General features: G+C 35.8%; 1 protein-coding gene across 9 annotated transcripts in view; it reads left to right on the forward strand.

The window, feature by feature from the left end:
* The first annotated feature begins 481 nt into the window (after positions 1 to 481).
* The window catches only part of POT1 (protection of telomeres 1), an 81414-nt gene continuing 58051 nt past the window's right edge, over positions 482 to 23844 (forward strand). For 2 of the 9 annotated variants that reach the window (XR_010406402.1, XM_064574991.1), the window contains exons 1-4: positions 482 to 683; positions 1607 to 1791; positions 12368 to 12440; positions 15842 to 15933. Coding sequence is in view for 7 of the 9 variants with exons in the window: in XM_064574991.1 (XP_064431061.1) it covers positions 1669 to 1791; positions 12368 to 12440; positions 15842 to 15933 (288 nt within the window). In the remaining 2 variants the exon portion in view is untranslated. Of the gene's footprint in view, positions 795 to 844; positions 863 to 1606; positions 1792 to 12367; positions 12441 to 15841; positions 15934 to 23844 lie in introns of those variants that run through there. The other 7 variants (XM_045864316.3, XM_064574992.1, XM_045864321.3 and 4 more) reach the window with 7 other exon arrangements.

The following is a 23844-nucleotide window of genomic DNA, read 5'->3' on the forward strand; positions in this document are numbered from 1 at the left end:
ATCAGAATGCTTCCTGCTAAAAAAAAAATAGTTATTTTAAACATAGTTATTTCCACCTGCAAATATGTATCTACAGCGGATATTTTAGTCCAAATTAGCCTTGGAAATATTTAGGTAATTATTTATTATACCCTGTCTTTGCATTGAGGTGGGTTTCACTTTCATCAAATGATCGGAAATATAAATCAGAAATTAGCAAGATTCACATTTAATAATACGTCTTAATTATATCCCCAAGCTATAGCCCCACAGACCAATGAAGAAGTTAATCCAACCTATCTAAAAACAGCATTACTCATTGATGAAATTATTTCTTTGTAAAATATGCATTTGGGTGATTGCTTCTGAGGTAGAAAACTGGGGGTTATAGGAAGTGCCGGGCCCACAGGAGCTTCTAATCTCAAATCCCGCTCGGGGTTTGGAAAAGACTTTTTATTGGTTACAGGATTTATGAATCGCCCAGCGAACCGCCCCTGCATCCGCCTCCCGCGCCTTCAGGCTGGACCGCGGGAGACTGAGCGGAGGCAGGGCTGAGGGGAGCCGCGAAAATTCCTGGTGGATACTGTACCACGGCCTCATCCTCCCCCTGGCCCGCACCATCTACCTATAATGCGAAACTTCCAGGATACCTTACGCCTACGAACCATCATGCATGCAGTTCGTCCTCCGCGGGTCTGGGAGCAGTAAGTTTAGCCCTAGAGACCGTGTACGCATGCGTGAGAACGGGGCCGCCGCGTGCGTGTGACGTCACGTGCGCGCCCTTCTAAACTTCCTTGTTTTTCTCTAGAGTGTGGGTGAGTGAATTTATAAGTCGGTGTGGGAGTTCGTTGCGTGGGTGTGAAGTGGTTTGGCTTGTGAACGGGTATGACAAAGAGACTGATTTAGTTTAGATCAAAATTCGGTGTAGTTATTGCAGAAAGACTCTTCATATTTGTCTTTAGCGTGAGCCTGCTGTGTTCAGTAGCTTGCTTGGCGTTTTGTGAGCCTCTGCCTGGAGTTAGTTCAAGTCCCCGCCCTCACGGAGCTCAGCTGGCTTGGGGAAGGTTGATGCTCACACATTAAAATTTAAGTTTTGACACTAGTGCATGTCCCACTCGAGACGTTTGAGAAATGAGATTGAGACTACAAAGCACAAGTTAGTATCAGTTCAGTAGTCCTCGAGATTGTATAGGGGCTGGAGGAAGGAGACAGCAGATATATTTTGGAGTAATAACCTTTTGGTGCCCAATTTGAGTACACACTGTTAACAACTGCTAAGGGATTAAAAAAGAAAACCAAATTTTTCAGTCACCCTCCCCTTCCCCAGTAGCTTGTACATTTTAAAGCACAGTTTTGATAAAGGACATTGTCAGTGTAGTTTTCACAGATCCTAAAACTGGCTTTTAGAGGTACTCCTTTAAGTAGAAAACTAAATAGAAAAGGCTTGAGTTTCAATGTCTTAGGGGAATGCATGTATTGATCCTTGTTATAAAATTACAGAATAATCCACTCTACCCCTAAGAGTGATTACTAACCAACTTAAAGGAAAGAAAAAGCAAAAGTCAGTCAAAGAAGCTTAAAATTACGGACTACACTTTGGGTAAAACACTGGTCTTTGTGTTTTCAGCAGCAAGCTGTCAACTGCTCTAGTGGAATTTGCTTTGGACAACATTTTGAAGCAGATCTGATATGCCACTTGAATTAGTAAAAGAAGTCAGTGGAGTGCCTGAAGTTGAGCTGCTAAGTGAATTAAACAAAGTAGATTTCAGTTCTCTACAGCCAGGTTGTGATTATAGCAAGAAGTACATCCAGGTAAGAATCTTCATAACTCAGAATGTTTTTTTCTTCTAAAAGGAATGCTCATTTTTATGTTGAGCTTATTTGTAAGGGTTGTTTTAGGAATAGTTTTACATGTGTCATAATGTTTTTGACTATTTGAGGCTATTATTCTTAATTATTTAGCGTTCATTTAGCAAACATTTATTGAATTCTTTTGTGATACACTGGAGTAAGTTTTGAGGGTACAAAGATGAGTGAATATGATCCTTGAACTAAAGGGGACTGAATTCTTTTGGGTTTGGACAGTTTACCTAATCTCTAATTATAATTAATAAGTTGGTATTAGAATTGTGGTATGTGAACATTTAGGAGAGAACCTTTGGTTCTGACAAGTTAGGTCAGGAAAATGGAGCTGGAACTTAAAGGATGACTGAGATTATACCTTTCATTTTGGATATAAGCAGTCCTCATGTGCATGTTGAAGAATTTACCCTAAGAACTGTGGGAGACCCATAATAGATTTTAAGCAGGACAAAGACATTATTCACTTTGAGTTCAAATTACTCTGCCTCTTGGGTGAAGAATATATCAGAAAGGGCAAGATTAGAAGAAGGATAATTAATTAGTTAAGACATAGTTACAGTAATCTAGTTTAGAGTTGATGTTGGTCTGAACCAGGGGCAGAAGAGATGATGGGAAGGAGACAGACAAAATAGTAATAAAATAATAATGATAACAAAAGTTAACATTGAGCTCTTTCTAGGAACTAGGTAGTATTTTAAGTGCTTTACATATATCAACTCATTTAATCATCACAAAACTCTATGGATTGGGTCCTATTATTCTTTGGCTGTAAATGAGGAGACTGCATTTCCAAAAGGTTAAGTGATTGGCGTGAGATGCAGTTGATAAGTGTAGAGCTGGTGTTAGAATCTAGACATTCTGCTTTGGAACTGACAAGATAAAGAAGCACAATCAACAGGTCTTGGAGAACGGTTAGATGAGAGAGGTAAAGAGGAGTTCAGGAAATTTCCCTGGTGTTAAGTCCTGTCAACCCTGGGAGGATAATAGGCATGCATTTAAGAAGAAAGATAATGAGTTCAGTTTTGGATATCTTTCAGAGGTTATTAGAGGTATCCAGGTAGTAATGCCCTATAGGCAGGTAGATTTGGGGTTCTGGAGCTCAAAGGATTCCTACTCAGGGAGATTTGGGCCAAAGAATAGAATGAGATGTGTTGAAGGATGTCAGTTGTTAGGAAGATAGCATGAATAAGAGATAATCCACAGGCGTGGGAGAAAAACCAGGAGAGAGTGATGTCTTGTATGTTTAGTAAGGTAAGTTTCAAGGAGTAGTATCAGTAACTCTTAACATAAATTGCTCTCTGGTACGCACTCTCCTAAGTGGTTTACGTATGTTCTCTCTTTTAATTCTTGAAAGAACCCTGTGAATAGATGTTATTATTCCCATTTTATAGTTGGGAAAACAGATACAGGTTAAGTAATTCATCCAAGGTTAGATCCAGGATTAGCTAATAAGTGGCTGAACAGTGATTTGAATTTTCATTGTCTTTCTGTGTTGCTGCTAAATGCTCAGGCTAAGGTCTGAAAAGATTCTGTTTGATTTAATGATCAAGAAAATATTGGTCACTTGGGAAGACTAATGTTGCTGGGTCGGCTTTTTAGTGGTTTGAGGATTGAATGTTGGGTGAGAAAGTGAAAGCAGGAAATGTCTTTCAAGGAGTATGTTGTGTGGGGTGCCTGGGTGGCTCAGTCAACTGGTTAAGCGGCTGCCTTTGGCTCAGATCATGATCCCAGAGTCCTGGGATCCAGCCCAACATCGGGCTTCCCCTCCCACCGCTCGGCAGGGAGTCTGCTTCTCCCTCTCCCTCTGCCTGCTGCTCTGCCTACTTGTGCTCTTTCTCTGTCAAATAAGTACATAAAATCTTTTTTAAAAAAGAAAAGGAGTATGTTGTGGTATTTTGATATTTTGATTATGGAAGTCAAAGTCCTGAAATAGGAGTGGAAAGTTTTTTAATTTTAGCTGAGTCAGTTTTGCATTTGGTTAACAGTGATTGGCTTTTATACTACCTACAATCAACTTCACAACCGCTGCACTAACGTGAAATAAAACAAATTCAATTTTTAAAAATTTATCTGCATTTCCTTTCCTCTTCTATTCTGCCTTCACCCTGTCCCCTTTCCTCCGAAGTACACTCATACTCAAACTCATAGGCCATATTCACAAACTAATTCCTAGAGCAGTTTAACATCCTGAAAAGGAGTGGAAGCCCTGGAGACAGGCTGGCTGGATTCAAGCACAGATCCACCATTTACTAGCTATGTAATTGGGAAAGTAATTTTATCTGCCTGTGCCTTATCTTTTCCATTTGTAAGCTAGGAATTATAATAGAACCTACTTCATAGAAATGCAATGAGGATTAAATGTAAAGTGCTTACTTAATGAATTCTAAGCATTCGGTAAGTGCTGGTTACTGTGGTCAAGATAATGATATCATTAACATGCCTTTGGACAAGGAATTTACCTAATCTCATAGTTCTTCAGTGAACATAATATACCATAATCTCATTGAGCAGAGACAGAATTATTTTGCAGTTAGTGAAGCTCAGGCTTCAAAGACTTTACTTGAACAAGCCCAAGACCATGTTAGGGGTCTTAGAAATGAATTTACATTTTCATATTTGTAAAATTTACACAAGGGGGATGTTCTAACCTAAAATGGTTAAGATTGCTGTCTCTTGCCATTTTGACTTCTCCTTCCATCACATTTCCTGTCTTATCCAGTGGCATTAGAATGGCTGAGAACATTTTTGGAATATGTAGCTAAGGGGAAGTTGACTTGTGGAATAGGTTTAATGAGATGTATTTGTGTGCTTTGCAGTTACTTGCATTTATAGCCAGGATATGCCAGCTCTCCTGGTGTAGAAATGTTTTCCAGGAACATTCCCACACACTGGTTAGTATAGAAGAAAAGTATGGAGTCAGAAGTTGTACCAGGACAATGGAATATTATGCAGCCATCAAAAGGAATGAAATCTTGCCATTTGCAATGACGTGGATGGAACTGGAGGGTGTTATGCTGAGCGAAATAAGTCAATCAGAGAAAGACATGTATCATATGACCTCACTGATAAGAGGAATTCTTAGTCTCAGGAAACAAACTGAGGGTTGCTGGAGTGATGGGGGGTGGGAGGGCTGGGGTGGCTGGGTGATAGACATTGGGGAGGGTATGTGCTATGGTGAGTGCTGTGAATTGTGTAAGACTGTTGAATCACAGACCTGTACCTCTGAAACAAATAATACATTATATGTTAAAAAAAAAAAGAAGATAGCAGAAGGGAAAAATAATGAAGGGGGGGAAATCGGAGGGGGAGATGAACCATGAGAGACTGTGGACTCTGAGAAACAAACTGAGGGTTCTAGAGGGGAGGGGGGTGGGAAGATGGGTTAGCCTGGTGATGGGTATTAAAGAGGGCACATACTGAATGGAGCACTGGGTGTTATATGCAAACAATGAATCATGGAACATTACATCAAAAACTAATGATGTAATATATGGTGATTAACATAACATAAAAAAAAAAAAGTCGTACCAGGGTATGAATATATACTGTCACACCTAGCATGTGGTGTATATAGTTAGTGAATGAAAATAGGTACTGAAACTATGGAATCTGAAGCTACTTCAAGGACAATTGTTAGAAATCTCACAACTTATATAGGAGAGAAACTTAATAGAAATTTTTTCAAACTTGTCAACAGTCCTAAAAATTTACACAACATTACTAATAACGAGTGATGAAGTAAATACAATTGTTGTAAACTATCAATAACAAAAATAATTGTGATTTCTAATTTTAAATATTCCATTTCATATTAAAGAATACGTTTTGTTGTGAAGGAATGAAGAGGAAGGGATGCATTTAAAAAGGATGTTTAAGATTAAAGAGTTAATAACATGGGGGACATTTAATAACACAGATCCACCATTTACTAGCTATGTAATTGGGAAAGTAATTTTATCTACCTATGCCTTATCTTTTCCATTTGTAAGCTAGGAATTGTAATAGCTAAATATGTTATTGTTACTGATCTGTAATTTCTGCAGGATTTCTGTTTTTTTGAAGTTTATTAAGACTTAATTAGGTCACCATGTGGTTTGCCTTCCTGAACATTCCATGCGTAGTTGACAAGAATGTGTTTTCAGCACATTCTGGCCTGGTGATCTATGAATGTTAATGGTATAAACTTGTGTGAGTGTGTTTTCAGGTCTGTATTTGTACTGATTTATTTCTCCTTGTTCTATCAGTTACTAAGAGAGAGGTGTTAATACCAGGTATGATTGTAGGTTTGCCTATTTCTTCCTTTAGTTATGTCAGTATTCATCTATTTTGAAGCTTTTTTATTAAGTGCATATATATTTAGGATTGTTATTTCTTTTTTTTTTTTTTAAAGATTTTATTTATTTATTAGAGAGAGAATGAGAGACAGAGAGCATGAGAGGGAGGAGGGTCAGAGGGAGAAGCAGACCCCCTGCCGAGCAGGGAGCCCGATGTGGGACTCGATCCCGGGACTCCAGGATCATGACCTGAGCCGAAGGCAGTCGCCCAACCAACTGAGCCACGATTGTTATTTCTTTTTGATGAATGGATCTTTTTGTCATTATCAGATGTCTCTCTATCTCTGGTAACTCTTTGAGCATCTGTTTTATGTGGTAATATAGTTCTGCCAACATTCTTAGATGAACTGTTTGGATGGTGTATCTTTTATTTTTAATTTATTTATGTTTTTATATTTTAAGTATCCCTTAGATGGCATGTCATTGGGTCATGCTTTTTAATCCAGTCTGTCAATCTCACCATTTAATTGGAGTGCTTAATTTATATGTAATTTTATAATGGTGTTTAAGTAATACCATCTTGCTTTTTCATTTCCATTTGTCCTTTCTCTGATCCTCTTTCCTTCTTTCCTGAATTCTGTGGGCTCATTAAATATTTTTTCCCCATTCTGTTCTATTTTCTCTGTTGGTTTGAACAACACCTGCCTTATTATTGTCTTTAATGGTTACTTTAGTACTAACAATATACGTTCTTATTAAAATCTGCTTAGAGTTAATATTGTACCACTTTTCATGTGACACATCTTATTTCTCATGTCCTGCTTCATTCTTCTCACTTGACAAATAGAAGAATTTTACAGCAGTAAAATTCCATTTCCTACTCCCCTGTTCCTTGAGCTGTTATATCTGTTTGTATGTGTATTATAAACTTCACCTTACAATGTTAGCTCTTGCTTTTAAATGGGGAGTTGTCTTTTAAGGAAATTAAGAGAAGGCAAAAACATAGTCTTTTATACCAACTGACATATTTACTATTTCTGATGTGCTTTATTTTTACCAGTAGACCCAAGTTTCCCTTCATCTTGAAAAACATCCATTAGCATTTCTTGTAGTACAGCTGGAGATGAATTTGCTTAGTATTCATTCATGTGAGAATGCCTTTATTTCATCTTTGGTTTTTTTTTCAGGTTTTTATTTAAATTCTAGTTAGTTACCATACAGTATAATATTAGTTTCAGGAGTAGAATTTAGTGATTCATCATTTACATACAATACCAAGTGCTCATCACAAGTGCCCTCCTTAATACCCATCACCCATTTGTTTTTGAAGATAATTTTTACTGGATATATAATTGGAGGTTGACATTTTTTTTTCCTTTTCAGTACTTTTTAACATATTATGTTGCTTTCTGGCTTCCATTGTTTCTTACATAATGTGCCCTGTTTTACTTTTGGCTCTTTTCTTATTTATCTTTTGTTTTTAGCAGTTGGACTCTCATGTGCCTGGGTGTGGCTTTTCTTGGAATTTCTCCTGCTTACGTATAACTGAGCTTCTTGGATCCATAAGTCAATGTTTTTCATCAAATTAAGAAAATGATTGGCTATGTTTCTTGGAATTTTTATTTTCTACCACCTGATTACTTTTTTCTCCTTTCAGGATATCAGTTACATGTATGTTAAGCTGTTTGATATTGTCCCATAGGTCTCTGAGGTATTGTTCCATTTTCTTCAGTATTGTTTTGGTTTTTGCCTGAGTGAAATTTTCAAATTAATTTCTATTGATCCGTCTTCAAGTTCATTGAATGTTTTTTTCTGCCATATCCAATATTCTGTTATGCATAGTTAGTGAATTTTTCATTTTAGTTCTTGTGCCTGAGTTAGGGACTAGGGAAAGAATGTAACAGGAATGAGGTAGGGGCTTTATTAGTAAAATGGGTCTGATAGTGAAAGAAAGAGAATAATGCTACATTTCAGTTTTGCTTTTCTAATCAATATTCTCTGTATAGACATTTGTTTCTTATGTATTTTATTCTTATGTTTATTTTCCATTTCCCTGGTATTTTCTTTTGTATGAAATACAGTTTTATGGATTACAGTTGGTTTTCTACTTCATTGCATTTAAAGTCTTATCAAATACTTAGTATTGTCAAACTTTTTTGCGTTTGGCTGACTAATGTGGTGTTTCTTATGTATTTTATTAATAAAGTGCTGTGATTCAATTTTCTTTCTAACAAATTATCAATACAAGTTACTACTGAGTTGTATCTAGTTGTAGCATTTTTATTTTGTGTGCTTGATATAGAGGCATTTAAATGATACGGTTGTTTGCTAAGTTCTTTTCTTCTGATTATGCAGTCTACTAACTACCTATATTTTTAAATATTTGTTCCTACTTGTTGTATTAGTGAAATATTTTTCAGTTTTAGCTCTTTTATTATAATAATTCCTTTTAGCTGTAAGTGAACATGTTAGTATTCAGTGGGGTTAAAACTAGGAAATACCTTTTACTTATTTCTCATGATTATCACATTTTCATGAACAATGCTCATTTATTTTAAAAAGTTAGGTCAAAGTATATTTCTGTTCTTTCATATATCTGAATGAGTCTCTTATTTTTCAACTGTCAGTTTGAATATTTACCCTTTTTTTTTTAACTTGCAGATACCTCATATATGTTTCTTGAATTTTGTTAAATGCATTTTACTGCTTAAATTCATTGTTTTTAGTGTACAGTTCTGCAAATTTTGACAGATATATAAGAACATATAATCACAAACATAATTAAGCTGTATAAGGATCTATCACTCCCCCAAATTTCACAGTCAGCTGCTACTCCAATTCTAACCCCTGGCAACCAATTTTTACCAATTTTCTGACAGTATACGTTTTGCCTTTTAAGAATGCCATGTAAGTGGAGTCCTGTACTATGTAGCCTTTTTAGTTTGGCTTCTTTCACGTAGCATGGTGCATTTGAGATTCTTCCAGGTTGTTATGTTGGTCAGTACTGTTCCTTTTTTATTGGTGACTAGAATTCCATCACAGTCCATTTCTTCATTCCTCAGTGTAGCAGTATTTGGATTCTTTCCAGTTTTTTATAATGATGAATAAAGCAGCTATAAACATTCATGTACAAATTTTTATGTAAGCATAGATATTTATTTTATTTGGGTAAATGTCAAGTGGTCAAGTAGCTCTCAAGCAACAGTGTATAATCCACATTCTATGTTGGTGTGCTACATACAGTTCAGTAGATTTGGTTGATCGGGAGGAGCCAAATAGATTAGGTTCATACTGTGCACAAAAGCATTTGTATCCCATCTGAGAGGCACTGACCTTAGGAACTCCACTCTTATATTGGGGGTGATACATTTTTAATATCTAATATTAATTCACTTTTATCCTGAAAGCTAACATGAGATTTCTGGAGTATAGGCCAACTATAATTTTTACTCTCAGCAATGACTGCGTCAGTTTTCTATCCCCCATCTTCCTCATGCAAGGCAATATGGTGAGGATCACAAGTCTTTCTGTGTGTGTAAAGGGGATTTCTTGCACTGTAGAAAAGGAACCTTGAAATTATGAATCTGGGAGTTTATATAGGACAGCTCTCCAGCTTTACCCTTCCCTCCTGACAGAAAAACCTCATCTCCTGAATGTAAATACATCCTTTAGAATGTAAAGAACTGTCTCTAGGGTTCATCCCTTATTGAAATGTAAACACAGAACTCTGGGGACATAAATCCCCTTGGAAGTCTCTCACTATTCAGTCATCCTTGAACTTCCAAAGCTTATTGTTTAGTTCAACTTCCATTTTTTCTTTGCTCACTTCAGCTAAAGAGAGGAACAAATTATAGACTATCTTTCTAATGGGATAACTCTTATTGTGAGTAAAACTGCCTACTTAATTTATAACTGAGGGCCACATAATAACTGAAAGTGTTTCCTTAAAAACTCGAATATTTCTTACAACCATCCCTAGGAGCAAATCACACTGGTTTTTTTGTTTTTTGTTTTTGGTTGATTTCTGCTTTTCACACAGGAAGCACAAATACTGAGGGCATACATGCTACCCTTGGAAACAAAGAGTTTACAGTTGTTGGGGACCCTCCAGAAAGGATGGAGGTCACTCAGGCGGCACAGGTTGCCTGGCTCCCCTGTGTGCTCTGCCAGCTGGGAAGCCTCACGGCCCCTAGTTCACGGTACTTCAGTTTAGTCCTTGTTTGCAGAGAGACCACTTGAGAGCAGTCAGTTAAATCTGGCCTACCTGTCCAGTTCATTTGCCGTATAAGAGTTGTAGAAAAGTTTGAAAGTATCTTACATGGAAGGTACAGGAGCTGGGCCATGCCCTACTGGCTCATGGTTGGGGCCATCAGGTGAGGGATGCAGTTAATTAACTTTCAGAGTTCCCTGTAGTTTGTGAGAGCAGCTCCAGGGTGCCTTTTCCTTTGGGGTAAGGGAAAGGCTTCTGGAATAGTTACGAAAGACAAAGATTAAAAAGATTAACCTGGGTCTTGTGGGTGAGGTCTTCTAGTGATTCTGCCCTGTCCCTAGCTGTAGGTCTGGCCCTCACACCTGTATACCTCTTTCTCCTTATCCCTAGAAGGGTAGAGAGTGTTTTTTTCTGCAATGCATTTTCATCAAAGCTCTAATGAGATTCATAGGTTTGTTGTCTTTCTCCCAGCAGTTTAAGGACTTTGTTTTGAAAGCAAGATGGGGAAGACTCAGGCAGGCTCTCCTACAGTAACTGCTAGCACCCTTGCCCTGACTCCTGGTCTGACTTTGTCATCAGGTTTTTGGAGACGAGCTTGTAAGTGGGTGTGAATTCCCCTTGTGTTTGCAGCTCCCACAAGCTCCATGTCTTCTCACTAGCCCACACTTGGCCTTCAGCAACTCATTAAAAATGTTAGATGAATTTTCTGACAAATGTCAGGCAGCATTTGCCATTTACTTCAGGTAAGCAAGTGCTTACCACCCATCTCTCCTTGGGGATCTTCTCTTTCTTAAGATTTCTGATTAGTTGGTTGCTTTGTGACCTCAACTCACCGTTGCCCCTCTCTTATTGGAAGTACTTCTCTTTTCTTAGATTTCTGGTTAGTCAGTTGTCTTCTGACTTCTGTTCTCTGGTGGGTCAAAAAAGCGCTGAAATTTCTACATTGTCCAACTTTTTGTTGTTCTTTACAGCTTTCTACCTTCTAAATGGAACTATTTTACTTTTGACCGAATCATGCATAGCTGATAGCCTTACTTTAATTTTTTTTTGATTCCTGTCTTATAAGTAAAATTGGTGTATGAACATAGGTTTTGTTGTTGGCTATATCAAAGTCTGGAATATTAGTGTGGGAGATAATGTATTAGAGATCCATTTTTAAATTTTATTAAATACATTTTATTTCTGTGTGGAAATTTTCAAAGAGACCTATAATGTATTTATTCATAGGATCATTAAATTTTAGAGCCAGAAGAAAGCATAGAAACTACCTAGATTAAATACTTCATTTTATCTGAGAGATGCTGATTAAATAGCTTTTTTAAGGTGACAGAGCTGGTTAGTTACAGAAGAATGAGGACTAAACTTTGTGTGTGCTTTAGTTCATTGCTTTGTCCACACTGCCCTTATTTATGAGATTACCAGTTTGCATTTTTTAATTTATTGTTTATTTCTTTCTAGGAGCAAACTCTTCATTTTTCTTCAGTAGAAACAACCTTATAGGGGTTAACATGAAACTGAAGTTGAGCCAGCTCATCTTTATCTGTAAAATGAGGAATTGGATAATATTTAATAATAAGATTGTTTAAAAAATTAAGTTATGACCCTAAATAATTAGGCCTTCTGAAATTTCTTTAGTAAAATCACTTTCATTTCTTTTTTATTTTTTTTATTTATTTTTTTTATTTTTAAAGATTTTATTTATTTATTTGAGACAGAGAGAATGAGAGAGAGCGAGTACATGAGAGGGGGGAGGGTCAGAGGGAGAAGCAGACTCCCTGCCGAGCAGGGAGCCCGATGCGGGACTCGATCCCGGGACTCCAGGATCACGACCTGAGCCGAAGGCAGTCGCTTAACCGACTGAGCCACCCAGGCGCCCCACTTTCATTTCTTAAATGTGGTGACTTGAACATAGTACTTTGAATTTTTTTGAAAAAATAAAAGCTTATTGCTTTTAAAATAGATTTTCTAATTTTGACTTATCTCTTGGTGTTATAATAAGCTCTTTTGGGTTTTCTGTATAACTATTTTTCTCTCATTTTAGGGAAAACTGTCACTTATTTCTTCTTTAACTTATGGTGGAAACAGAACAGCTGTTTTGAAGATTGCCCTACAAGGTATACAATTTAATAAGACCGTTTCTGCTTAACCTTTTCTTATAATCTACAAATGGATAACTTAATATATATATGTACACACATAAGCACAAAAATGATTTCTAATGGGTAATACATACACAGTAGTGTAAAGAACTATAGAATGAAATTTTTTTTCACTAAATTTTTCTGTACCATCTATCCTCTCTCCTCTCACCCATTTCTTCTATTTTACTTCAGATTCCTTTAATCTCATATCTAAACTGTTACAATAGCTAACTGGTCCCCCTACTTCTGGTTTCACTAGTGTGACCTAAACAGCTTAGCAAACTTAACTTATAAAACACTCCTTTCAGCATGTTATTTTTTACCTAGGTGTAGTTATATGAGATTATGCCTTCTTCCTAGTAACCCTGAAATAATCCTGGTAGGCTAGGAAGAGCTATGGAGTATTTGAGGACCAAAATAGATCTCATCTGAAGCCTAAAATTGGATTGAAGAATGGCCTGCAGCAGTGAATGGGAAACAGACTTTGAACTACAACATTCTGTAACTACTGAAAACCAGTTACATATTAGACACTGTTCTAGGTATGGGAGATATAGCAGTGACCAAAATAAAGCCCTTGCCTCCATGAAGTTTACATTTTAGGGGGGTAAATAAATTCAATAAATAATTACATAAGTAATATTAGGTAGAAATGTGGTCTGAAGAAAAAAATAGCATGATAAGGTAGTGGGCCTGATGAATCATCCTTTTGATACGTTGTTAGGTTTAATTTACAGATATTTGATTAAGGATTTTTACATCTAAGTTTATGAAGGATATTGTTCCATGTCTTTCTTTTCTTGTAATGATTTTGAGTGATTTTGGTATCAGTGTAATGCTGTTCTCCTGAAAAGAGCTGTTAAGTGCTTCCTTCTCTTCTATATTCTGGAAGAGTTTATCTATAATTGCTTTTATTTCTTCCTTAAATGTTTGTAGAATTCATCAGTGAAGCCAACTGTACGTGAAAATTTCTTTATGGGGAAGTTCCAAACCCTAAGTTCAGTGTAATTTATTTGTTAATAGGGCTTTTCTTTTTTATCTTTTTTTCCTTGAGTAAGCTTCAGTAGTTTGTGTTTCTAAAGGAATTTATCTGTTTCATCTTAGTTGTCAAGTATATTGGCATAAAGTTATTCATAATATATATTTGATATACTTTTAATGTTGGCAGGGTTTATAGTGATGTCCTGTTTCATTCATTGATAATTTGTGACTACTCTTTCATTTTTTTTCCCCGATCATTCTGGCTAGATATTTATTTTATTGATCTTTAAAATCAGCTTTTCTTTTCATTGATTCTTCTCTGTTTTTAGGTTTTCTGTAACATTTTACTTTCAGTTAATCTGTTAATTCCATTCAGTGTACTGTTAACTTCTAATACTATATTTTTCAATTCTGAAAGTTCATTTTGAGACTTTTTTTTTATATCTTCCATTTCTCCTCATCATGTTCATGGCTGGTAATTTTTTTACTGGATACCAAACATTTAGAATTTTATATTAGCAAATGTTGGATTTATTTGTTATCCATCTTTTAACTATTATGTGTCTTTATTTTGAGATACATCTAATTTTCTTGGAATCAGTTTGATTAGCTTTGTTGGGGTGGGTATAGAACAGCCTTTATTTTCAGCCTAATTTGGCCATATCACTAAGGAAATACCCTTCTGACAATTCTACTCTATGCCTTGTGTGTGTGGATTCCATTCTGTCTGGTTGAAACGAGAAAATTCCTAGCCCCGTGTGAGTCTCAGAATTGTTCTGCCTATTCCTTTCAAGTGGTTCTTCCTCTTCATGAGGTACTTGCCTTCCATATACTTGGAGATAAATATTCATCCAAAGACCCGAAGGCACCCATCTTCAGATCGCCAGAGCACTCTGTTTGTGCTGCTGTCCTGCCTTCAGCACTCTGCCCTGCACATTCTAGCCACCTTGGTATCCTCATATCTGAACTCTTCCGAATTCAGGGAAGGCTGCTGAGCTTTGTTTGGATTTTAGCTCCATTTTCTGCTGCCTGGAAACTCTCCAGGAAATAAGATAGGGATATTGCCTTATTTTCCTTCTCAGATCACTTTCCTGCACTCCCTGTTGTCTGATACCTGAAAACTGTTGTTTCATATATTTTTTCTTAGTTTTCTAGTCATTTTAAGACTGGAGAATAAACCCAGTCTCTATTAGTCCATCATGGCCAGACACAGACATCTGATAGGTTATTTAAGATATTAACAGTGTGTTATGTTATGGTTAGAAACCACTGTGCTTTTGTATTTGAGAAACATTAGTGTTTCAGTTTATGTATACACTTGGTTTGAGGAGTTGAAGAGGTCAGTGTCAGCTATGTGGTAGTTGTTTTACTATGAGCGCCACCAGACCTGACAGAGTAGCAGATTCAAGAGTTCTAGGTTACACAAAAAAGACTATCATTTTGGGAAAGATCTTTCATATACTCTATAGATGCATAAAAATCTGATATGATGGCAGTTTCTTGGAGTAGTTGAATATTTGAAAGCTGATATGAATGAGTCTTTCCTCAGATGGTATAATTCAGTCTTAGCATTTGGCCCTGCTGCATTGCTCATAGAAGGTGATCTCTGGAGAATGAACATTGTGGAAATTCTTTTTTTTCCCCCAATTAAATTTCATTTTTAAAATTATAGTTTGGTCTTTACCCACACTCTGCTCTTTTACTCTTTCATTTGTGCATGCTGGAGGAGAAAATACACTTACCTATATTAAAACTTAACGTGCTGAGGGGCGCCTGGGTGCCTCAGTCCATTAAGCATATGCCTTCAGTTCCAGTCATGATCCCTGGAGTCTTGGGATCAAGCCCCAGGTCGGGTTCCTTGCTCACCGGAGAGCCTGTTTCTCCCTCTCTCTCTGCCTGCCACTCCCCCTGCTTGCGCTCTCTCTCTCTCTGTCAAATAAATAAATTAAAACAAAACAAAATAAAAACCTTAATGTGCTGACACTGTAGATTACTAGAAGCTCAGAAAAAGTAAACTACTTTGGGAGTGATACGTTATATAGTATAAAAATTGAATAATTACCATATTCAGTTTCTTTTTATTATAAACATGGAAGATAAATAGAATGCAGTTATTTTATGTTGTTAATGTGATATTTATAGAAATTTATAAAATGTATTCTAGTTGAAGCTTGTTACAATTTTGGTTTTAGTACCTAATAGTATTCTGTGCATGATCTTTGCAATACTTCAGGTATTAAACTAAAAGTGAATTATAAAAATTTTAATTATCCTTCATAATTATATTTTGAAATAACTATAGTTTTTAGAATGTAGTTGTCATCAATTTTCTTGTGTGTGTAAAACTGTTGTATCTAATTAGTATTTTTCTGTATGTGTGTTTTTCTCTATAGAAGAAGAAAATTCAAATTCAGAGATCAACACCATCAATGTATTATTTTTTGGAAAATTAGCAAAGGACTGTGCAAAAGTTTTCTATGAAGGGGTAAATTATTTTCTTGTTACTTTTTGTTTTAGGAGTAGATTTTAAATTATTGATGTTACATTCATCCTGTAGATCTTTTTTTTTTTTTACATTATATATTTGCAGGTATGTAAAAAGGATACTTAAGCAACAGCTTTAAAATTGCAACATTCCAAAGAGGTTGTAAAACTTATCACTGACATAAAAAGGGATAATATTTCCTTTCACTTCATTTTAATATTTAGTATTTAACAGAATATCTTAAAGATATGTACATTTTCCCCTCAAAAAATAATTCTTAACAACTAAAAAATAATATAAGCTATAACTGTATTTTTGTATTTTCTGATCATTGTTTCAAAATACATGCCTGTTAAATCCAAAATGCTACCAAACTGAACCAACAGCATATTAAAAGGAGTGGACACTGTGACCAAGTGGGATTTATCCCAGGAGTACAGTTTGGTTCAGCTTAAAAAAATTAGTCCTTGTAACATATCACATTAATAGAAAAAGGGAAAAAACAGATGGTCATCTTAACTGATACACAAAAGGCATTTGATAAAATCCTATACTCTTTTGTAATCAAAACACTCGGGAAACTAGGAATAGAAGGGAACTTCCTCAGCATACTGTAGGGCAATTATGAGAAACTCACAGGTAACATCAAACTGAGTGGTGAAAGACTCAAAGTTCCTCACTAAGATTAGGAACAAGACAAGGATGCTCCCTTTACCACTGCTCTTCAACATTCCACTGAAAGTTCTAGCCAGAGCTAGTTAAATAAGAAAATGAAATAAGACACCTAACTGTAAAGGAAGAAGTAAGACTGTCTGTCTGCTCAGATGACAGGATTCTGTATTTGAAAATCCCAAAGAATCCAAAAGAAGGCTGCTGGGCTTGATAAATGAATTCAGCAACATTGCAGGGTACAAAATGGACACATAAAAATCTGTTGTTACTAGACACCCACAATAAGTGATCTGGAAAGGAAACTATGAAAACAATTCTATATGTGTTAGCATCTGAAGGACTAATATACCGATTAATAGATATAACCAATGAGGTGAAAGATTTCTACACTGAAAGTTAAAAAACATTGCTAAAAGAAATTAAATAAGAGCTAAATAAATGGAAAGACATCCATGTTCTTGGGTAGGACAATATTGTTAAGCTATCAATACCAACAAAAGTGATGTGTAGATTTAGTGCAATCCCTAGCAAAATTCTAACTATCTTTAGAAATGGAAAGGTTGACTCTCAAATTCATAGACCATTTCAAGGGGCCCTGAACAATCTAGGAGAAGAGTAACAGAGTCAGAGGACTCACACTTGATGATTTCAAAATTTACCACAAAGATACTGTAATCAACAGTGTGGAACTGTTATAAGGATAGACATGTATACCAACAAAACAGAATTAAGGGTCAAGAAATAAACCCATTTATCTATGGGCAGTTGATTTTTGACAAAGGTCCTACATCCACTCAGTGTAAAATGATAACAGCCACTGTGGAAAACAGTTGGGCATTTCTTCATAGAATCATGGTATGACCCAGCAACCCCACTACTAGGTATACAGACAAAATAATTGAAAAGAACTCGAACAGATATTTGTATAGCAATGTTCAGTGCAGCATTACAGTAGTTCCCCCCCTTTATCTGTGGGGACAGGTTCCAGGACCCCCACTGGAAGCCTGAAACCATGGATAGTACTGAACCCTATATGCACTGTTTTTCCTATATATACACACCTATACGAAGTTTAATTTATAAGTTAGGCACAGTAGGAGATTAAGAACAATCCCTAATAAAACAGAATATTTATAGCAATATGCTGTAATAAAATTAATGTGAATGTGCTTTCTCTCTCAAAATATCTTATTGTACAGTGCTCACTCTTCTTGTGATGATGTGAGATGATAAAATGTGTACATGATGAGATGCAGTGAGGTGAATGGCGTAGGCATTATGATGTAGCCTTAGGCTACTACTGACCTTCTGACAGTATGTCAGAAGGAGGGTCATCTGCTTCTAGACCACGGTTGACAGTAGGCATCTGAAACCATGGAAAGCAAACTCGTGAATGAGGGGGACTACCTCATTAATAATAGCCAAAAGGTGGCAATAACCCAAGTGTCCATTAGATGAATGGATAAAGAATGTGATATAGTCATATAATGGAATATTATTCAGCCATAAGAAGGAATGAAGTTCTGATACATGCTGTATCATGGATGAACCTTGGAAAGGTTATGCTAAGTGAAAGAAGCCAAACACAAAAGGACAACTATTGTATGATTCCACCTATATGAATATGCGGAATAGGCAAACTCACAGAGACAGAAAGTAGATGAGAGGTTACCAAGAGCCGGGGTTGGTGGGGGGAATGGGGAGTTTTTGCTTAATGGTTAAAGAATTTCCACTTGGGATGAAGAAAATGTTTTGACAGTAGGTAGTGGTGATGGTTGCACACATTGCGATTGTAATTAATGCCACTGAGTTATACGATTAAAAATGGTTAAAATGGCAAGTTTTATATTTTGCCTCAGTTAAAAAAAATACATGTCTGCAGTGCAATATTTAGGCAATACGGATCTATAATAGAAAATTAGAGTCCTTCAAGGTTCTTATACAGCATACTTTCTGTTAGAGAAAGGTAGACAGTGAACAGATAAACATGATTTTTCAAGTGGCAGACAGTGCTGTGGAGAAAATAAAGCAGTGGGAGAGAGAGATGTGAGGATATATTTTAATTTGATGAAGACTCTGATAAGGTGACATTTGAGCAGAAACTTGAAAGAAGTGAAGTGGTCCTTAGATATTTGGAGTAAGAGTATTCTTGACCAGGAATTTACAAGTACAAAGGCTCAGAAGTATGAGTGCATGTTCCAGACACAGCAGGGGGTCAGTGTCTAAATCCCAGCAGATGTGACTGGGGCAAAATGCTTAACTCTATTCAGCCTTTTTTTATTTTAATCTTGAAAGATTAAAAAATTCTTTAGGGGCGCCTGGGTGGCTCAGTCATTAAGCGTCTGCCTTCGGCTCAGGTGATGAACCCAGGGTTCTGGGATCGAGCCCCACATCGGGCTCCCTGCTTGGCGGGAAGCCTGCTTCTCCCTCTCCCACTCCCCCTGCTGTGTTCCCTCTCTCGCTGTCTCTCTCTCTCTGTCAAATAAATAAATAAAATATAAAAAAAAAATTCTTTAAAAATTTTTTTGTTTAAAAAATTAATCTTTAGATTAAAATCAATAAAAATTTTAAAATCTTTTAAGAATCAAGATAGGAGTAATAATACCTCTCTTTCTGGATTGTTGTTAGGATTAGAGATAAATGTACCTACTGCTGGAACTACATGGGAACTCAGTGTGTGGCCACTGTTGTTATTATTGTTATGACTTTTTATCTTAGTGTAATTGGATGCAGCCCCAATGAGGAAAAGCAGGCTAGAGAAAGGGCAGCTGGGTCTGAGCCCAAGAGTGTGGCTTCCAGTTAATTACTGGGTTTTGAGTAACCATTGATAATCTCCAGATGTAAATTTAATCAAATATAAAGTAAGAATGTTGGATTAGCTGAGAATTCTGAATAATTCTGGCATACTATGGTTTCATAAACTGATCTTTTATAAATAATTCAGTGGACTTCAGAAATGATGCTATTTTTGTAAAACCTGTCTTTGGAGTCTAGAATAAAGATTTATTTCACAGAAACTGTCAGAACATCTACCTTTTTTTTTTTCTTCTAACAAGTATTTTGGGAATAGATTGCCAAACTCAAGTTTTGTGTTTTTTGCCAAAGCTTCTGTAAAGAGGTGGTAAATCAGTTAATGTTTTCCTAATTTATAATTTGAATAAAGGAAAGGAGAATCAGTGGAATGATTTTTCCCTTCTGTGAAAAGTTTGTTATTAAATTCCTGGTGTATCTTAAAATCTTACTTTAGAATTTAAGGAAATAAGGTATTTTCTATGTGATTCACGTCCTAAAACTCCTATGACATTTCATCAGACTTTCTCTTAGAATGATAAGTAGAGTAATTTTAGGTACAATTTTAAAAATTGGAGATACATAGTTCTAATCTAGTTGGTATGGCACAGCAAAGTTCCAGAAGCAAATATACTGAAAAAGAGGTGTGACCTGACAGTCTGCTTCAGGCCACTCAGGTAGGGTAGGAATCAGTAGCTCTATATAGCTATTTTGATGGGGCACTTTTGTGGGTGCCTCCAGTAAAGGGATGTTGTCATTACTATTATTCCCATTATTCTTATTCTTGCCCTTGAAGGCATGACTTTATTTCGGCTTAGGTAAAATAATTAATATTCATGATGACAGTTCTGAATTACTAAGAATTCAGTGCTCAAGAAGATCTGAAGTCATGCCATTTTTTAAGGGCCATATTCTTCAGAAATGAGGTGGAGAGGGAGGAAAAGGGAGAGAATATGGATGAAAGCGAGAACATTAGGTGTTTAATGGGAAGATTCACTCATTTAGAAAAACAACGTATCATTTTTCCTTTGAACTAGAAAGTGGTATGTTACAATACTTTGTTGAGATAGGGGAAAATGAAAAATACATCAGTTCAGTGACTAATTTGCGTGTGATACTAAGCTATAACAGATATTTTCTCTGACTCCCCATCCTTCCAAAAAAAAAAAAGTAAACAAAACCAAACAAAATGCTGTTAACAGCTTCCTTATTCTTCAGGCTGTTAGGTATGCACAGGCAAGTTTTGCCCTAATACATTGAATTAATAATACTTAGTTTTCATGAATTACAGAATATATGAAATAAATATGAAATGTAGTTTTATGTTCTTATCTCAGATGAACTCTTTCCATTCTGTAAAGAGGTCCACTTTTTTTTTTTTTTTTTAAGATTTTATTTATTTATTTGACAGAGACACAGCGAGAGAGGGAACACAAGCAGGGAGAGTGGGAGAAGGAGAAGCAGGCTTCCCGCCGAGCAGGGAGCCCGATCCGGGACTCGATTCCAGGACCCAGGGATCATGACCTGAGCCCAAGGCAGACGCTTAACCTCCTGAGCCACCCAGGTGCCCCAAGAGGTCCACTTTTAACAGTTTTAAAGATTTTGCAGACCAGGGCCAGGAAATTATAGTTCGCTATATTATATTATATTATAGCTCTAGCATCTTTTTTTTAAGAGTCAACTAGCTGTAAAAATTAAACCCACTTAATTTTTGTGAAAGGACCATCAGTTTGTAGATGAAGATGAGTATTCTAGGGTGCAGGGATCTTCAGTGAACCCCCAGTAGTGTACAGATCATCAGAAGAGATCATCAGAAGAGATTTTTTTTTAAGATTTTATTTATTTATTTATTTATTTATTTATTTATTTATTTATTTATTTATTTTTTAAAGATTTTATTTATTTGAGAGAGAGAAACAGCATAAGAGGGGAGAGGGAGAAGCAGGCTCCCTGCTGAGCCAGAAGCCCGATGTGGGACTCGATCCCAGGATTCTGGTTTCATGACCTGAGCTGAAGGCAGTCGCTTAACCATCTGAGTCACCCAGGCACCCCAAATTTTATTTATTTGAGAGAGAGAGAGAGAGGGAGAGTACAGAGGGGAGTGAAAGAGAAAAGCAGACTCCTTTGCTGAGCTTAGCCGAGTGAACCACCCAGGTGCCCCAGAAGAGGTTCTTGAACCAATTCAATGTGTATGTAAACGTATGTATGTTTTTTTTTTCCTCTCTGAGAAGGCCATTTTTAACTCTTCTCTCATTCTCAGAAAGATCCATGAACCCACAATCATTAAGAACTGCTTTTTAAGGACAGAATTTCATATGATTCTATTATGGTGTATAGTTGAGTTAGTATTGAAGTTCCAAGAGTAATTAGTTATGTGCCCACATTATACAGAAATAATAATGATTTGATATTAGAAATTAGTGTCTTATAAAAATCCTGTATTATTTTTAGTGAGAAGTCCTATAACAAACCTTAGCTTTACAGTGTCTATCTTCATAAAACTACAAATGACCATCACTGCGGAGGTTTACTAAAGGCTCAAATGATAAACATGTATAGAAGCACTTTGTAATCTATAAGATTCCATACAAATGTAATATCCTAAGTATTGTTATAGAACTTGTAGTAAGTGGAGATACTACTCTAACTCCACAACTGTTTTCTTTTCCTGCTTCAGGAAGATAGTGTGGACTTGGATTAGATCTTGTAAATAATTTGGTTTAGAAGATTTTGTTCTTTTTGCTTGGTCTTTTTGGCTGGTCTTGAATGTTTTAAAAAACATTCAAGCTGTGTGGAAGGGTATAACCAGAAAAGCAGAAGCTGCCCCTTTTCCTCTGAAGCCACTCACATTGCCAACTGTGATAAAATTAGATAAAATCACTGCTTCTTTATCTTGCACCTTTCCAGCTTTTATGTGTGTGTGTGTATATCTGTATATTTATGCATGTATGTATATATCTATATATGCATGTAGATAAGCTTATATATGCACATTTTTCATCAAATGACAGTACTTATTCATGTTTTGTAAATTGCTTTATTTTACAGCATATCTTGGACATCTTTAGAGAAGGGTTTTAAAAATAAATACATGGTATTGAACATTAGGGATCTGTTTATATTTTAAATACATTTTTATCTTTTTCCTTTAAGATTCTTATATTAAATTATTATTTGGAAACAAAATAAAAGGGTTATAATACAGTGAATTAGAAAAACACATGCAATGCATGTACAAAACATGTACAATGTATGAGATAGTTGTATTTTACCTAACTGACATATGAAAGGTGTTTCTGCAATTGAAATATATTTTATTTTATTTTATTTATTTATTTATTTATTTTTAAAGATTTTATTTATTTATTTGACAGCTAGAGAGGGAACACAAGCAGGGGGAGTGAGAGAGGGAGAAGCAGGCCTCCCGCCAAGCAGGGAGCCCGATGCGGGGCTCGATCCCAGGACCCTGAGATCATGACCTGAGCCAAAGGCTCACCCAACCAACTGAGCCACCCAGGCGCCCCTGAAATATATTTTAAATAAGTATTCATTAAAACAGAATAGAACTACACTAGCTAATTAGTACTTGTCAGATAACAGAGAATGTTAATAATGGTAAGTCAAAGTTTTTCCTTTTTAAAATATGATGTTAGAAGACTGAGGTCACAATTAAAAATCTTTCTGGGTTTAAAATCCATGAATGCTGATCATTGGGGAGGTCTAAATAGGCTATTTATTTTAGAGTTTATAGTAGTAAGGTTAAAAATTACTGAAAGTCAGAGGTAAAACTTTTTATATAGAAGAATGGATTTTCTAATTCAATTCTTAAACCTTTCTCTGTCACTGGCTTATTCCGTTAAGGTTAGCTCCACATTTGATTACCAAAAAAAAAAAAAAAAAAATCCTAAACATTAAAATGAATTTTAACAAAATTTTAATCCTTGCTTTGCTAGACTAATGATACATTTTACAGGAATATATATCCTGTAATTGAACCTTTTTCCGTATGAGACACTTTTTTCAGTTTTAGCTTTCCTTTAAAGTAAGATTTAACATTTAATAAATGGACATAAAATATGGGGAAAGACTCTTTCAAAGTATTTTGAAAGTTTAAAAAATATTTGATCACAAAACCATCAGAATTACAGACATTTGTCAATACATTGTTTTCCTTCCTTGTGAGATTAGTTCTGAAAGATGTTGTAGAGTAGTGCCTGTCTTAGAAATTAGGAGATCTTGATTCTTGTCTTGATCTACAACTAATTAGCTGAATGTGACCTTAGACTGTTCATTTACCCTCTCTCGCCCTTATTTTCTTATCTGAAAAATGAAGGTGTTTGATTATGTGATCTCTAAAGTCCTGTTTTCAGTTCTGAAATGCTAAGATTCTTTGAAATAAGTTTTGTAGTACTTGTATAGTTTAGTTAAGATTTAATGAAGGTATTTTAT

This window comes from Mirounga angustirostris, unplaced genomic scaffold, assembly GCF_029215605.1.
Source record: "Mirounga angustirostris isolate CCGP_5_RB_7025 unplaced genomic scaffold, mMirAng1.0.hap1 SCAF_12, whole genome shotgun sequence".
Classification (NCBI taxonomy): domain Eukaryota; kingdom Metazoa; phylum Chordata; class Mammalia; order Carnivora; family Phocidae; genus Mirounga; species Mirounga angustirostris.